Genomic DNA, 17,953 nt, shown 5'->3' with positions numbered 1-17,953 from the left:
AGTAATAATCATAATTATAGTAATATATAATTATAGTTACAAATACCAAACATTTTTCTCTCTGTGTATAATTAAAATACCGATATTTGCGTGTCAGTTTCAATACCATATACATTGAATGTATACACTAAAGCAAAATTAGCTAAGAAGAATTAGCTTAAGAATTCCACATTTCATTGATTTTTAATTGAATTTTACTGTGAATTCACTAATTACCCAGTAGCATATTTGGGATCGATATCAATGATTATCCACTTTAATTCAGATTTAGAGAGTTATATATAGAAATTGTTAAAAGTGCACTATTATATTATCGCATATTCGCTCTTTCAGACTCGTATTGGTTTCGATTTGATTTTTTTAATAGCTCGTGGAATCGAAATTCCAATAACAAGCATTCGCACCTGTTTCCCAAATGGTGTATACGACTTGGCATTGTTTCAATGTTGCTAGGAAAGATTTGCAAGAAACAAATATAAGATCTCTGTTCTTTTCCTCGTGATTTCTTCCTATCTCCTTTCTTCTCACAAAGTAAAAGATAGATGTAGCTGAAAAGAAGGTCCACGTTATTTGTAAAACATTCGACCGCGAACATCATCTTGGCTTTCACCCAGCAAAGAAAGAACATTCATTCGTGTCGCAAATCGCATAGTCATCGAACATCGATCGTGGATAATCATAATAAGTTGAAACAACGAGACATTGCAAAATGTGGCGTGCAAACATCGACCGATAAGACGAAGAAAAGTCACGAGAAAGAGCTTCAAAGGTCGTTGCGCGACAAAGAGTCGAAGGCGAACGAAATTAGCGCGCGTTCCAAATCCCTGCGTAGACGTTTCGCAACGGTGCTTTGCAATGAGAATAACGATACAAATGGGTTTTTAATTTATGCTGATGCGTTTTTGATCGCCAATACTATCTCATCATTTAAATCGAATCTTTAAGTGGTTTTTAAAACATGATTTAAAACATGAATTGTGAGCCGTGTCGTCAGGTTCTTCGAGGAAAAGGTCCTAATCACTCAAAGAAAAAAATACTAATGTATAATCTTGTACATGTCTGGCAATTTTGATTAATGTGTGCAATAAATCTATTAATACTCCCTCTCTTCTACGATAATTCAAGAACAAATACACGTACGCTCTGTCACGGAAATTTCCAATTCATGAAGCGAAAACGTTTTTCTTATAATATTTTCAGCTAAAAGGTCAAGATCAGTTTTGGATCTCCTAAAAATTAAGATTAAATGTAATCCACAAATGTCTACTTCAATCCAAAATGGATTTTCTTTTTGTGACAAATTGTAGCTTATTAGATGGATATAAATAACAATAACTTACAGAGGGAGATGGATTAATGTAATTAATAAATAAGAAACTTTTTGGAAGACTTTTGGAATCACACACAGAAAAATACTGTACGCAAATAATAATTACTTATTTCAAATATTTTAAAAATTTATATATCCGCAAATCTATCATAAATTCATCACAAACATCAAATTTATTCAAAATATTCTGAATTCTAATAAGTTTAATATCAAAATTATTAAATTAAAACAAATTCAATTTGCTTATTACATTAAAAAACGTCGCTTCTTTAATCAATTTTATAATATTTGTCAAAAGAAAATAAATTCTTGTTTTGCAAACACATTAATGAGTTTTTCTAAAAAGTTTATTAAAAACTTTTTATAATAAGTATATTATCAAGATAATTATCATTTTAAGATTATTATCAAGATAATATTCTTTATTAAAAATAATCGTTACCTAAAAAAAAGAAAGTTGAATAATCACTTTTCTTAAAATAATGGAATTATATTTTTCTGTGTGCATATGTCTAGAATCTTTGAGATGGCGTGTTTTGCATGACGTTTTGGGATACGTTTTCTTTAAATGCGCACCGGATTTATTCGTGCAGAAGCTCCGGGAACGGATTGCTTACGCAATCTGGTCTCGCACTCCCGAATAAAAGTCTCGCTGGATCACGGCCGTCATGTATTTTTAGAATGTTGACGAGTTAGATCGTGGGGTGTAAGCTTGAGCAGACTTGCCAGACACGTATGTAAAAGGGCGGGGCCCCGAAAAAAGAGTGACAGAAGCGTCGTCGAGAAGAGCATCCCGGAGTCAGGAATTTCCATTGTTCTATAACGATAACAACGAGCACCGTCGACCATCGTCGAGAGAGATTCAATTGATTATTATCGGCGAGGATAAAGACAGTTGACGACACTGAATAAATTCAATTGTCGCAATGAAGAAGAAAGTTTGATGAAACTCGAATTATTGAACGCTATAATGAGATTTTTAAATTCAAAGACCAAATCTGAATGAAGAATTATGCAAGTACCGTATGATGTAAATAAAGAAGATGCTTTATCTTGCCCCGTTACAATTATCTTATTCTTGAAACTGGTTTTCATGTATTGCAAGTGGGGAGAGTGTCCCGATCCCGGATGTCATCAAAGTATCACGTAGTATACTTCAATACCTTACGATTCGATGTACCGTAATGCGGTATATCCCATTATACGCGGTTGGCGTGTTCCAATGTAATGCAGAGATTGACGCAAACGAGATACTTTTTTTCCTTTGGTTTATTTTCAATTTTAGTTATTATTAAATTAACTAAGTTATTCTTAGGTGTATCATTTTTCTACAATCAAAGGTAGATGATCTGTTTATTTAAAAAAATTTTTATAATTAGATAGGGATTAATAAAACCTAATGGATCCTGGAACAAAATATGACGATATCAAATAAGACTTGGAAAATACGTTTTCAAAAACAGATACACGACCTTTTGCGATTAATTAATTGTATTCGGAATATATTAATTGATATCACAGATAAAATATGAGACACAGGATGATTTATCCGCTTTCACTACAGAAGTAAAACCACTAAAGAGAAATTGCATTGAACGAATTGACGCATATTCAAATTAAAATTCATACGTGGTAGAGGAATTAAATAAAGTATTTATAATCGAATGACAAATATATAATAGTACAAAGCTCAATATAAAATGTTACAGTTTCTATTTCAAATAGTAATTCAGAGAAAATGGGTTAATATTTATGAATTAAAACGCACAATATGTGCATTATTTGGCATTAAAAGGCAAATTAAATTCGAACAATGTAATTATTCGTAAAATATTAATAAATATTATAAATTAAACATTGAATATGAATGTTTATCCGAATACTGAAAAAAATTCGGAAAAATATTGGAACAATTTGACATTTTCGAATATAAATTCAGAAAAACATTGGAACAATTTGACATTTTCGAATATAAATTCGAAATAAATTCGAGAGTAGATAACAACACGCTGCACTAGTGGGCAATGGCTTTCTATCAATGTATTGGGCAAGAGAATCGTGTACGCGTAACCTATTGTCCTCGTTCAGTAACCCTAATAATAAATGCTATTTGTCGCCAAGAGGATCTCGCGTTTATGCGTCGTTAGCAGCAACTTTCTCGACTGTCGTTTCAGGGACGTTGCTTGCAACGGGGTTTTTTTTATAGCACTAACAGTATCCAAAAATTCATACCTACGTATATTATTCGATATACCTCCGCATGTTATAAGAAACATTTGATACAATAAATAACGGTAATCTAGAATCCAAAAATTTTCCAATAGATTTCAATAAATATTTACAATAGATATTGAGATGTAGAAACTATCTGATTAGATACTGAAGCGACCTATGCTCACCTATGTATCAATTGAAAGATTAGGAAATAACGGGAAGAAACGGCCAGAATTATTTATCCTGGAGTACGTTCCAAAACGTCCTCTCCGAAGAAAATTTTACTCGAAATATACAGTACACGTAACATATACTATAGCATATAGAGCAAAATCTTCCTCGGAGAGGACGTTTTGGAATGTAGCTTTGAACAATTTAGGCTATTATATTGTCATTCAATAAGGTATTTAATTAATTTTACTGTAAAAACTTAACTTGCATCACTTTGCTGCCACGAGCTTTCGATTACTATTTGATTGTAGTCGCAATCGATGCAAACAATGTTAATTTGATAATTCCAGATCGCGATAATTAATGATTGTCATATTTATTAATACTAAGCAGAAGAAAAATATCTCAAACTTTTTAATTTTTCATTACATTTCCTGCAGAATTTTGATTTGATGTTGTAACCATGAAAGAAAATAGTATTACATGAAAATAATAATGGATACCTATATATACCTGTAAAGATAACTGAACATCAATTTAACATGACATTCCTGAAAGTTTATGTAAGCTAAACTGTTGTCTAATCATTTAATCAGAGCGGGTATTTGTAATCTCAAAAGTTCCAACTCGAATTCATATCTTGGTGAATAAAAATGACTGCGACAATTCCGACGTGATTTTAATTGCAAATAAACGCCTACTAAGCTCAATAACGCGACGAGCAAATCCGTCCGTTTTCTTGCTTCATAATCATCATGGTATCAATTGATCGTTCGAAAAAAAGTATGTTACAAGTGGCGTTAATTATCATTAGAAGCTATTTTCTACTAACACGAAATTCGAGATATCGCCCGCATCTTCGGAGTCGCGTGCGATCTTGATGTTGCCGTTTACGTAATTCTATATGCATTTTTATTATTGCAACTAGAAACGTGTATACGTCGTAGATAAAAGAGAATGAATTATAAAGTAAAAATATTAGCATTTTTCAACCGATCAATTTTAGAATCAAATTCTAAATAAGTTTGGATAACGAATTCATATTAAATTCTTATAATATTCAAGCTGTCAGAATCGAATAATTATTTCTCATTGCATCATTAATTTTACGCAGCAATATAATATACTAATAATACTTCGATGTTATCAAAAGTAGAAGGAAATGAATGACTTGATAACATCAAATTACATTGCCATAATCATTGATTTTACTTTGAAGGCAATGATCTTACGAGCGTTATACCACCTTCGTTCACGCTTCATTAGCGTCAAGTTTTTTAATTGAATTCGTGTATGAGTAACGAGACTTTATCAAATGTTTAAGGAGTATTTTATAAAATACTCATCAATACATTCGTATCTTCGAACAAAAATATCGATGAAAGAAAAGGAAAGTTTTCAAAGAGTTACAAGTTTAATATTTTCAGCGAATCCGACGAAATACCAGCCGACCCCCGAGGACCTCTTGACCGGCGTTATCAAGGTCTTCGACGACCTTGAAACCCGCTTATCTATCACGGCCGCTATTTCGGCGGTGCGCCGTTGTCATACGGCGATACTGACCCGCTTCAGCTGATTGCCCATGATATTCTGGAGTTCGTTCTTTATCAGACTGAACTTTATCATCGTGTCGCTGGAGAATATGGAGCAGCCGAAGGCGAGCCCGGGATAATCGGCGCATCTCTTCCGCCTGCGGGCCTCTCTCTCGGCCTGGACCTCCGTACGCTCGCTGGGACAACGTAGCTTAGCGAGCTCCGCCAGTTCCGGGTCCTCCTCGACGTTGGTAGACTCGTCATCGGAGTTCCCGTCGCCGCGTGCCCTCGCGACCGCGTGCTCGGGCTCGGGCGAGTTGCTCTTGCTCCGCGGATCGCGCTCCTCGCGATCCTCGGCAGAGTTCTTCCTACGAGGACTGAATCGGTGGGTTCTTCTCTTTCTACCCGGCCGATCTTGAATCTCGTCGTGCTCGGCGTCCTTACTCTCGCTGAGCGCGGGAACGTCCGGGCTGCACTGCGCGAGCCTTTGTCGGACGTCGTCGTCTCTACGATCTCCTTCATCGTCCTTCTTCTCTTTCTCCTCTTCGAGCACCTGGGTTTTCGAGTCTTTCGTCTCGATTTCGTTGATCCTCGTGGGCCATCTCGTGCCGAGTGTCACTTGCGGCACGGACGGATCCGTCGCGCCAGATCGGTCGTCGACGGTCACGTTGGCGATCGACGTCTCGTCGCCGGTAAACGTGGTGTTCCTGACGGCATCAGCAGGGCCACACTGCGCGGGTCCTCTGCTGGAGGCGTCGAGACGTCGTCGCGTGGTGTGCCGCGGATGATGCTGGTGACCGCGGCGTCTGGTAGTCGCCGAGACCGCCCGCTCCATGTCGCGTCCAGCTGTTGTCAAGCTCTGGTCAACAACCGAAACCCCCCGCGTTGCCCAACACGTTGACGCGGCCCGTGCGATATGCACCGCTCTACTACCACTGCACCAGACACTCCGCCATCTTGTCTGTCACTGATCGAGACGCACGTTTCTCCCCCGCACCGACGACGTACTGTCCACCGGTTGTGTTGCACCGTCACGTCACGCACACGCCGCATACGCGATACGACGGCGCGTACACAAAGAATGAGGATCGCGCCGTTCTACGCCGTGCACTGGGCACGCTGTGTCTGCTGTCTCGCTCGCGCGCACACCGAGCGAGAGCAACGTCCCCTCCACGCGGTTAAGCGACGCGCGCGGCGCGAGTGGGGATAGCCGAAGGTTCACGAGCGTGCAACGCGGAAGCTGCGCGAATCGCAGATGAACCGTTCACGGAGGACAAGCGGACGCGCCGCTTGTTGTGACGTGATGCGCCTGCGCGAACAAGTGGCGCCATCAGTCGGCGCGCGCGCTCGCATTGTGCGCTGCCGGTAACTATTGTTGAGGCGGCATTTTTTTGCGGGTCAAGAGGTCCTGGATTATTATGTCAAGTTTTGCTAACGTTTTGTTTCGTAAAAGCCAATTTTACAGTTTTTTTTTTCAAATCTAACGTTCTGAGCTTGAATGAAATAACTGATATAAATGGAATTTTCCTGTTACGCAAAATTTCAGAATCTTTTCTTCTTGTTTTAGTTGGATATCAATGAAAATTTACATTATGTCTTTTGTTTTTGTTAGCGTGAATAAATGCGAAATGCGAAAATCGAATATGTCATAATTCCAAGGATTTGGAACTCTTTGAATATCTTTCGTTTTGATATTTCATATTTCGCTGAGTAAGCGTCTACGCAGAATCTAAAATATTATCTAACGATATCAGCAACTTGCCGCCAGAAATAAAATAAAGATCCTGTTGATATACTGATATACTTTGTCAGCAGATTGGCAATAGAAACCGAACAAAATTTGCAGTTCTTACATCAGTTTCTGCTGCCAGTCTGCTGTCAGATTGCCGCACGTGCAGATCCTGCTCGATTTCTATTACCACTCTGTTGGCATCAGCATATCAGCAGACTCTATCGACAGATCCTGAGTTTAATGAGAATACAGATAGTTTTATGAATCTACAGTTGGAATCTGATTTACTGTCAATCTGTCAGCAAACTACTAGCATCTTACTATCTGGGCTGTTACTGAAGACAACTAAAGTTCTATATATATATAGAAAATTTTTTAATATTTCAGAAAGTAGAAGGTAGAAGAACTAGATTGTCCACAGGTGTAACATATGCTAATTATATTTGATCTTAATTAATTAATAAATCAAAATTATTGCTGAAATTCATTTCTGGTTTGATCGAGCAATAATGCCGAATACTTCTTCGTTTATAGAATAATAAAAATATTTGCTTAACTTACGTTTTGCAGAGCTTTGTCTTTCTCCTCTAATTTCGCGTTAACCTGCATAAGAGCTTCCTGAGTTTGATCAAGCTCATTTTCGATGGTCTGGATCTTTTTTTGTAGGGCACGAGCCTCTTCCTCAGCCTATATAAATCAAAATATCTCATTATTTCTTCGTCCTATCGTTATTATTTTAGAAATGGATTATGGTAATTTAACTTAAGCTGCTAACGCTTGGCATTTTTAGCATCAAAACTGATCACGCGATCAAAATTGACACTTGATATTCATTTTGACTACGTTGCTTATTTTGACGCTAAAAGTGAACGTCAAGCGTCAGCATGAAATTGTAGTACTTTTATCGTTATTTCAAAAATATAAATAAATTGTCAATCAATTCAATCATTTTTAAGTTTATCACAATTATCATATTCTGACGTATATATTTTTGCATGTGTATGAACAATTATGATTGATTTCCAAATTGTCGTGAAGAATAATATTGTAATTTTTTATACCTTTTCAGCTCGCGCATTGGCATCACGAGCTTGCTGTTCGCAGAGCAACGCGCGATCCATCGCGTTGTCTTTCTCCAGCTTCATTCCCTGCATCTTCTTCTTGATCGCGTCCATGGTGGTGTTTGTGTCTCCTCACTCGTACAGAAGAAAATCTGTGGCATCGAACAAGAATGCGATTATAGACAGATATACAAAATTCACGGACTTGATTATGGAGCACACGCCCTTTTTTATTCTTTTCTTGTATAACAAAATGGAATAAAATAATCGATATGTAAATAAATAAAATATCGACATGTACTTTCTTGTCAATCATAATTAATTGCGCGTAAAATCGTAAAACTACCCAAGCAAAACAATAAATCACGATAATATCAAGATGACGTTAAAATGGAGCGTTTTCGATTAAAAAGTGATTATTATAGTAATTTTTATAGTAATATTTTTAGAGCTATTTTAACGTTATTTTGCTGTCATGATGATTTGCGTTCTGTTTAAGTATTATAATATTGCAATATATTGACTTAAATGCATTGACCAGAATTATCATAATTATGTATTCGACCAAAAGACATAGGTATACTAATTTATTGATTCTACTCGACAATGATTTATATGTCACGAAAAATTCTCCGTAAATTTACCGTGACATATAAAATCATCCAATTAGCGAGACTTTTTGCTCGCCTCGCTTTTACGCCTTCACTAACCGAATCCTAAAGCGCTCCGATGAGCAATTAAGCATGCTCCGTTTTTTTCCTCGCGCGTAGTGATTTTCTTTGTTCGCGGAGGAATGCGGCCTCTACAGCCTTCTCGCAACGATATAGGGTGAAATAGCGCACGCTACGATCGTTCGTGCGATCGTACGATCCGTTATCCTTCCGCAGCAACTTACGACGTTTCAAGGATAAGAAGGGGAGGATAAAGTCGTCACGGGCGCGGAAATGGGATTCTCTCGCGGCGCTCCCGAAAGCAAGAAAATTCCGGGCTTTGCTTTCTCGTGGATTCGCCATTCGGCGAACGGGCGTGCATAGGTGTATAATTAGCGAGCGACCGGATATCCTATTTATAGAGCCGGCTCCTCGCTGAGGAGGGCCCGGGCCGCGGAGGAAGGCGATATCAAACGTTCGCGCTTCGCTGCCTCTTTTCGTCTTGTGACGTCATGCCGCTCAGGTATGCAATCCCCGTGCACGGACGGGCAGGGAGAACAAAAATCCGTCGCGACTGCATCCGTGGTCGTTTGTACAAATCGTTTCTTGAATGGCGGAACATTTCTGCGATGCGATCAGAGAAGACGCTTCGGGGACGGTCCACCGCCCTTACGAGTCGCGAATAACTTTAAAGAACTTCTCTTATGGAACGGTATCACACAATAAACATGGTTTGAAATTCAATGACAAAACAATCGCGACGCGTCTCTGCTGTGTATAAGGACCATAAGCAATTTGGTTTTATCGATATCGCGATATATGATGAAAACTTTATGTACTTGATTGTTTCTTGAAGATAGTCAACTGATATCGATAATACTGACTACTGGAGACACGCTGCGATAATTTGATTTTATTTATCTTTTTTCATGGAAATCGTTATTATTATTGTTATTATTATTATTATTACTATACCATATTATTTTATATACAAATATACTCGACTTTTGTTTTTTTTTTCACTTGTCTTTTCTTTCTTTCTTTCATTAAAAGGAGCAGTAACGTTTCACGCCAGATATATTTTTCGTAAAATGCATCCTCTTTCATGAGTTAGTAACTTTTGCATTCTCTGTCAAAAATAAAAATCTACAAATTACTAAGAACGTAAATTTGAAATAATGCATTGATGCAAACGAAATTTGTCGTTTGTATCAATGTATTATTAAATATCTGTTTAAAGAATAATCTTAAAGAATCTCGTGCCTGCGCCACTGCAATTGCATGTACGGTCTCAGAATCGCGTCTCTGTTTCTACCGAGCGAATACGCACGGGATTCCGAGCTCGCTGATAATCAGAGATGCCTGGTAAGCAGAGAACGAAAGGGAAATGAAGCTTGTGTGATGTTCGTAGAAACGAAAACGTTAGCCGAAAGATTCTGCGAAGTTAAACGCGGAGTCAAATACACGTGTAATCATATTATAAACATTTATACGTAATTCCAACGAAACAAAATTCTCGCAAGATGATCGGTTTCATTTGCACTCGTTGATCCAGTCTTCCATCTCTACGTCAAGTAGAATATTTTAGGCGTGAAGATTCCGAGATCATGGATGGCAAGGAGGGTGCGACGACAAAAATTCGTTGTAAAGCGGAATCTCTCGAGATAGGCTATTGCATGAAATTCGATTTGATGGGACGCGCGTTCCACGAATCCAAAAACGCGCGTATCGTAACCAACGGGTTTATTTTTACGCGTCAAGAGGAGGAGAGGGCAAGATTCGTTGCTGCCTGGCCAGGCCATTTCGGGTTACGCATAGCGAACATCACGCTGACTCCCAAACGCACCGACCGAGTGATTTAACTCGGTGGTGTCCTGTTACGCGCTCGAGAAAAAAAACCGATTGCAAACCATCGGATATCTCTCTCGTATCGCGACTGAGAACGTTTGTTTCCGTGATTGTAAAATGGAACAAAACAAAATAAAATTACAATATCGTTAAATAATGTTAGCGTAAAGTCTCTCACATGCATAAGTATTTTTTTGCAAAAAAGATAAAAGGGTATTTGTTATGCATTTCTCTTTTTATAAAAATTTATCGTATATTTTTTAAGAAATAAACGAGACATTTTCTAAAATTTAACTATAACTATTAAATATTCAAGATAATTCTTCATCATATATAAGAAAAATTATTTTTATATGCTTATTTCTGAAGATTTCAAATATTTTTCGAGCTGCTAAATACAATTAATAAATATTAATATATATAATTCTATATGTATGTAATTTCGAAGTGACACATCGTCGTTTCTTTTTTGCATGTTTGCATGTATCGTAAATCGATGGTAACGTTAGCTTATTTTCCCAGTCAAACGTGCTTAGCTCAGCACTCTTGATGGAACGCGCCAAAGAAATTTGTCTCCATATTACGAAAAGATCAAAAGTCTGTGCACTGTGTAGTCACAGTGATTACTCGCAAACGCGAAAAAAATTCTTGTGAGTCACTGCATTCCGGAAGGTAGCGGCCTCCATGGCTCACGATGATCCGTTATCGTAATACATTTCTGCGAAATTCCTTCATTTTCGGCGATTATTGAAGCTGTCAGATTATAACACTATTTTATTAAATAGGTATAGTAAACTATAATAATTGAAACATCCTCAGAGATTTAATAATCGTTCTTTTTATGATTTTTTTACTTTTAATATTTAAATAATTTTGTTTCGTGAAATAAAGATAAAATTGCGAGATTACAAATAGATTATTTCTTAACAATTTTTTTTAATTCTGTGATTTATATTTCTTATAGTTTTAAATTTATCGATTGTACGATAGCAACCTCGCTCAACTTCAAAATAAGAACAAAGATAATTCTACTCGACGTCGTTGCAACAATTGAGTTACTTCACTTTTTGCGCCTAGACACATACGTCATTCATTGTTCATTTGATGATTAAGTCATCTTCCTGGACGTAATCGTTTATCCAAGCGTCCAAGCGATATCTATATCAACATTAGATCATAAAACCGAGCGATATCATTCTTCAAACAACGTCGTAAAACGTTAAAAATCTTCAATGTATTAAATGTCGTTGCTAAAAATTATTTGCAATTCTCATATTTTTTATCTTTGTAAAGGAAATCAAATTTGCAATTTACACGATTTTGACGAGATTCTCATCTCCTTTTTTATTATTTTAAATTTATCTTAAAATTTATATTTCATTTTCAATTTAAAATCATATTTTCAGTTTAAAATGCTTCAGACTATTACTTATAGATTCGCTTAGCAGTACTATTCCTGTCTTGAATAATTTTGGAAACGTGTTCGTTCGATGAGCATTTGAAATTAATTTTTACAGCAGCATCAATTTAACGTTAAATAATTTGATAAGATAAATGTACCAAGTAGCAGACATGATCGAATTATTAGTAGATAAAATATTAAAAATTTTAAATATTAAGCTTTTAACGATATGTTTATTCTGTAAATAATTTGTTATTTACAAAAATTTAATAAGATGAATTTATTTAGAGTCATACAATAATTAAAAGCTTAATATTAAAGATTTTTATCATTCCAATAATTGGGAATCATCCACTATCAACTGATATATCCAAGTATAAGACAACTCTCTCTCGAAAACATGTTAAAAATGAACAACAGTGGCACATTAAATTGGCAGCCACCGAATTGAAGTCATTTTTTTCTATGCGCACTAAAATCGAGACCTGATTATTATGATTTCACGTCCGTTTTTCACAGGCAACCAATTTTGCTATACGTGAAATTCTTTCCATGATGAATTAGTAATATTCTCTCTGTACAAAGTCGAACCATATCTTCTCATCGCGAGACTCGTCCTTTACGAGCGTATTTATTTAAGTTCGTCGGAATTCGTTGAAACTTGGATGTTTGAGAATGTGTACATATGTACAAACGACAAGTGACATTTACATAAAAATCAAGCAATTTGCCGCGGCAAACATGAGGCAAATCTTGCGAAAGTGTCACTCGCCACTATTTATCACGCAAATACCACACTTCTTTCTTTTTCTGTCTAGGAGAGACTCCTTTTCTTTCTGAGAATGTAGGACGGTGTCCCCGCGGATGTCAGTGACACGCTCCAGAAGACGGCTTCTCTCGCGGCTCTCTTCGGCCTTAATACGCATAGGGTACCACATGGTACTCACGCGTAAGTACTCACGTTCGTATCCGTTCGTCCGGGATGCGTCCGATCTGCGGGCTAAGTCACGACTGGGTGACGGAGAGGCGCTCGGGGCTCGCTTCGTCGTGGCTCCCACCTTCTCGCGATGCTCCTCGAGATCGTCGAGGACGACGTAGGCTGCCCCGCGATCCCTACCACATCGCCGTGTGCCACCGGCATGTACCCCCCGGATCTTCTACGTACGGATCTCTGAAAACGTACACCGGCCACCGCCCGCGGATTATCTTTAGATCGCAGACGCGCGAACGACGGACGTGCGTGTGTGCCGAATGCTCTATTTCGACAACGGCGATGGGGGAGCACTTCGTATCGTCGCAGAAAACGGCACAGAGCGGAAAAAAAAGGTTCAAAGTTGGACTTCGAACGATCCAATCGGTTGCCAGTGTCCGCGAAACTCGAGCAAAGTCAAAGTCACATCGCAATTCCTGAAATGATACATGCGCATTCGCGAGGAAGACGTTCTTCGATGATTCTCATAGGCCTGTTGGAAAATAGGCGAGCATAAGAAACGCGCAAAATGGAGTAACTTTGGTCCAGTCGAGATAACTGGTCTAAATTTTAAAACAGTCACTGTACATGTTTAATATATATATTATGTGAATATTATTAGACTTTTGTTTTAAATTGCGCACCAATTACCGCGCTCTGTAACGCTCTCATTGTCCGTACATTATATTATTATTGTTTTTTAAATTAAAAAAAATGCCTAACAACACGCATATTCAAAATCAAGACATAATTTCAAGACCGATCTTATGTTTCTCGATTTTAACACGCGTGCTGTCTGAGAATTATCAAATTTGATTACACACAGCTATCCCATTTTACCTTATCTCTTTCAGCGAATAGCAAAGTATCATATTTTTCTAATAGCACCGATTTACGCTATGACGAATTCAAAATCGTTCTTAATGAGAGAGTTATAAAATATTACTTACCGAGTTTTTAATTCTCAATTTGTACACATGAATAATCGCTTAAATTTCTTTTGAGATGGAAGATAAAACTTATTGTAAAATTAAATTCCTCATTTATATTCACAGAAATTGATTACACAGAAATTGATTTTTTATTGGGAAAAAAATAGCAGGATAAATGTGGGATAAATGAATAGATTTTTCTACTTTCTTATTAATACACTTTATTAGCATATCTTTATTAACATGTCTCTACTATTTATTATCTTGATTTATCAAGATTTGTTTCAGTCGTCAAACGTAATCAATTATCTCATAAGTTATTTATTTCGGGAAGATTATAGCGATCATGCGAGTGACATTTAAAACGATCGTTTCAAAATTTGTCTGTAAATAAACGGAGCGAGAGTACAATAGCGAGAGGGAGAAGGTTTTGACGTAGACCGTCAAAAAACAACACCTTCATTTTTAATAAGAAAGCGTTTGGAATCGGCCGCATTGGTAATTTTGGCATCGGGGTCAATGTATAGCCATCTAACCCGATCTCCTTGAGTTAACTCGTGTCACGGTCGATCCGTTATGACACCGGATGGCGTTCTGAGTTTTTCTTCTCTCTTCTCCGCGAAATAATCTCGTCAATAATTCCATCTACCTAGGGTCAATCGTCAGTTCGATTCTCCTCGAAATTGAGTGACGTTATCGAGTCGTATAGCCTTACCGGGACGAATGTCGTTTTCCGCGATGATGCAACGGAGAACTCGTATCAATAAATCAAATATTCGCGTATAATTTGCACGAATAATTGTCGCACAAAATCGTCACGTACGCTTTGCGTAAGTTATATCTCGATCGTTATATCTCATCAGTTACAGTCATCGGTCTGTTTCAGTACCATATAAGGAAAAAGTAGGTAAGGGTCCCTCAACAGCCTTGACTCATATACGGCTGGGTCTCTCCGAACACTTGCTCGAGTATGCTCGCCCGAGTATACGCTTTTTAAACACTGATCGTCCGAAGAGGTCGATAAATACAACGCATACAAGCGTCTGCCTGTCGCGCTCGATGAGGCGACCTAAACGCACCGGCATATATTATAATATATAAACTACGTATATTTAAACTTTCGCAGCTATCGGCATCTTTCACTCAAAAGTAGATACACCACACGATCTTTTCTCTTTTCTCAATTTTGCTATCTATTTAAGCGATCGTAATTTCATAAATTTTTCTATTTAAGCGATCGTAATTTCATAAATTTTTCTATTTAAGCGATTGTAATTTCATAAATATTATATATTTTTCATCTTGTTAAATACGATGTGTGAAAAAGGATCGTGAATTTATTATATTTTTTAGACAGCATGCATATCATTCAAAATCAGAACATAAGACATTTTAAAGACTTTTAAAATGACTGTCAAGATAATGTCTAAAAGATGCCTAAATAACGTCTTATGTCCCGATTTTGGACATGCTGTTCTCTGGGTAATATGGAAAGAATGATCTTGATGAAATACCTGAAAATTTAACTAAATACAGATCTACAAAGAATTTTGTTGGATTTGCAAAATAATTGTCTAGAATACTTAAGCGCGATGATAATGCTGTAAAAAAATTGACGTTTTTACGTCCAATTTGTATGTCCTACACAAATTTTGATATTCCAAAAAATTATTTTCAGATCTGCACTTAAATTTTTAGATTTATTTCGACAAAATCGATCTTTCCGTGTATTCATTACTCCTTTATACAAATATCAATTTATTTATCTTTTCATGTCATTCTTCAGGTATTTGAGATCGTTTTTGGAGCTTATCATTCATTGTATATCGCGCTATGAAATTACGGGTGAAACTAGCACGAGCAGCTTGAGAAAGTATGCGATTACAATCCGTTACAAATTAGGAAAACGCGATCATCGTCTCGCTAGGCACAGAAAAACTACTTACTTATTAGGATTCTGATAATTACTGATTCTAATGAAAGAATTATTCCTGGATATAACTAATTGTTCATTTACCATCAGATGTATCGCTTAATATCGCGTGAAACTCGAGAAGTAGGTCTTTAAGAATTTCAAGAAATATGTTTAATGCGAGATTGAGCGCTGCATAATAACGTAATATTCGAAATATCTTAATCGAACATAAGCTATTCAATATAAATATTTTTAATATACTTCGAGCGATTGATCTCTCAATAGCAAATCAGCAGCCTCATTGTAGAGATTTGTTTACAGATTAACGTTCATGTATTGCGAAATAACACTTACCATATGCAGAATATGTTGCAGAAAGCCGCAGATAGACACTCCGTCCTAATTCCTCATCGACACAAGCCTTTATATGATAAGTTGAGTCATCATCTCGTTAGCCCCGGCTCCGTTGTGTTTTGTCAATTTCGCCAACAGCTTTTTCTTCAACGTTATTATATAGGATAATTCTAATTGACATAATAGCGATAATGATCTGCGATGACTTGAAATTCGTCGGCTTTACACGGAATATTTAATGACGTATTAATTGTCCTATTATCTTCTTGAATAGACACAGAGTTTAAAAATCAAATTGTGCCAGTGCGTTAGAATGTGATGAGTTGCACGACATAAATTTTTGCGTTCATGTGTTTTGTTCTCACGTGTCACTTCACATACTCACCTTCGTTTCTGGATAACGACATTTTTATTGCAATTTTTCAAGAATTATGTGGCTGAGGATACACCCATTGATAGATATAACACAAATAAATAGCGTAATGTTACAAGCATTAATAAATAACGCCATGTTATAATGTTAATTATTATAAAATATATATAATTGCGTTTTGTAATAATGGGATAGATTCGGGATTCTTTTGGTAATCGAACAGAAAACATGTAAATCAATTTCGTTATAAATAAATAGGACGCAACAATAATTTATTCTCCATTATCGTACATCAGTTGGCTGGATTTAATGTATCCGCCTAATGAGGTATCGAGACATCATGATGTCGCAAAAGAAAAAAAAAGAAAGAAAATGCAAAATACCGCGTGTAATCACGTGGCATATAGAGGATGTTCGATAATAAGCATATTTGTGATGAACTGAATATCACTTTATTGAGATAGTCGCAAACCTTTCGTTTTACTTGCTTAAATTAAAAAGATCGTGTCGACGCTTTCGTCGAGAGAGAGAGAGAGAGTAAGATTATTACATTTTTTTTCAATAAGAAAATACTGTTTTATTCACAAAATACGCTTGTTGTCGTATATCCTGTCTGATATATCTATGTCTGGATAAGTGCATCATTTATATGTATATATACATATATAAATATATTTTTTTCGCATCTGCAAATAATATTTTTTTGTGAATATGTATAGAACGAACATCGAGAGCAACACTTGAACACTTCAAGAGCGCCGAGTTCTCACAATAATATCACCCATATCGCAGATTACAACCATTACTGAATCGTACGTTGGGGATACGTAAAATTGTAATGAGATTCTTTGATACTCTCTATTATCTAAGTTTTATTAATATTTTATATTATTAAATTTGCTATATAATGCGTATAGTTATTGACTTCTATGTGTTTTACAGTCGCATGTGTCATGCTAATTGAACAATTAAGTTATAAAAACAACACTAAACAATACTAAGTTGTTTGAACAGTACTAAGTTTCCTAATTTTACTTGATTTATAAAAAGTTTTACAATATAATTTATGTAATTTATGTATAATTTTAATAAATATACAACATTATTTATAATTTAATAGTATATTCTTCATCATGCCGAATTAGTTTGTTTGCAATTTTATGATTATCTTCTTAATCTCTAATTCTCTCATTGTATTAGACTATTTAAAATAGAATTAATAGTAAATTAGAGACGAAGAAAAGTAATAAAAAAATCAGCATGATGTTATTAAGAAGTCAATAACCATTCTTATTTATTTTTCTCAACTATTACATTATTATGCTTGTGCCTTAGTGATATTAATTGCTTTTCTACATAATTCAAACTATCTCCAAATTATTTTTGGAGATTTATTGCTGCCGCTGTCGTGAATTATATTATATGCGCACGGTCGCTTCTTGTTCCTCGAAAAAAACATCTAATTTTAA

At 36.3% G+C, this 17,953-nt stretch overlaps 1 protein-coding gene across 9 annotated transcripts in view; it reads right to left on the bottom strand.

The window, feature by feature from the left end:
- Nucleotides 1–13,098, bottom strand: part of Tm1 (tropomyosin 1) — a 43,061-nt gene extending 29,963 nt beyond the window's left edge. For 3 of the 9 annotated variants that reach the window (XM_018448869.1, XM_018448875.1, XM_018448868.1), the window contains exons 1-3: nucleotides 12,902–13,088; nucleotides 8,041–8,192; nucleotides 7,541–7,666 (exon numbers count right to left, since the gene is read on the bottom strand). In XM_018448869.1, coding sequence (XP_018304371.1) covers nucleotides 7,541–7,666; nucleotides 8,041–8,154 — 240 coding nt within the window. In that variant the 5' untranslated portion in view covers nucleotides 8,155–8,192; nucleotides 12,902–13,088. Of the gene's footprint in view, nucleotides 1–7,540; nucleotides 7,667–8,040; nucleotides 8,193–12,901 lie in introns of all 9 variants that reach the window. The other 6 variants (XM_018448873.1, XM_018448872.1, XM_018448870.1 and 3 more) reach the window with 6 other exon arrangements.
- Nucleotides 13,099–17,953: the final 4,855 nt, after the last annotated feature.

The sequence above is a fragment of the Mycetomoellerius zeteki genome, unplaced genomic scaffold (genome assembly GCF_001594055.1).
Source record: "Mycetomoellerius zeteki isolate Tzet28-1 unplaced genomic scaffold, Tzet1.0 scaffold228, whole genome shotgun sequence".
NCBI lineage: Eukaryota > Metazoa > Arthropoda > Insecta > Hymenoptera > Formicidae > Mycetomoellerius > Mycetomoellerius zeteki.
The sequence above is the reverse complement of the archived record's forward strand: the minus strand, read 5'-3'. Positions and strand labels throughout refer to the sequence as shown.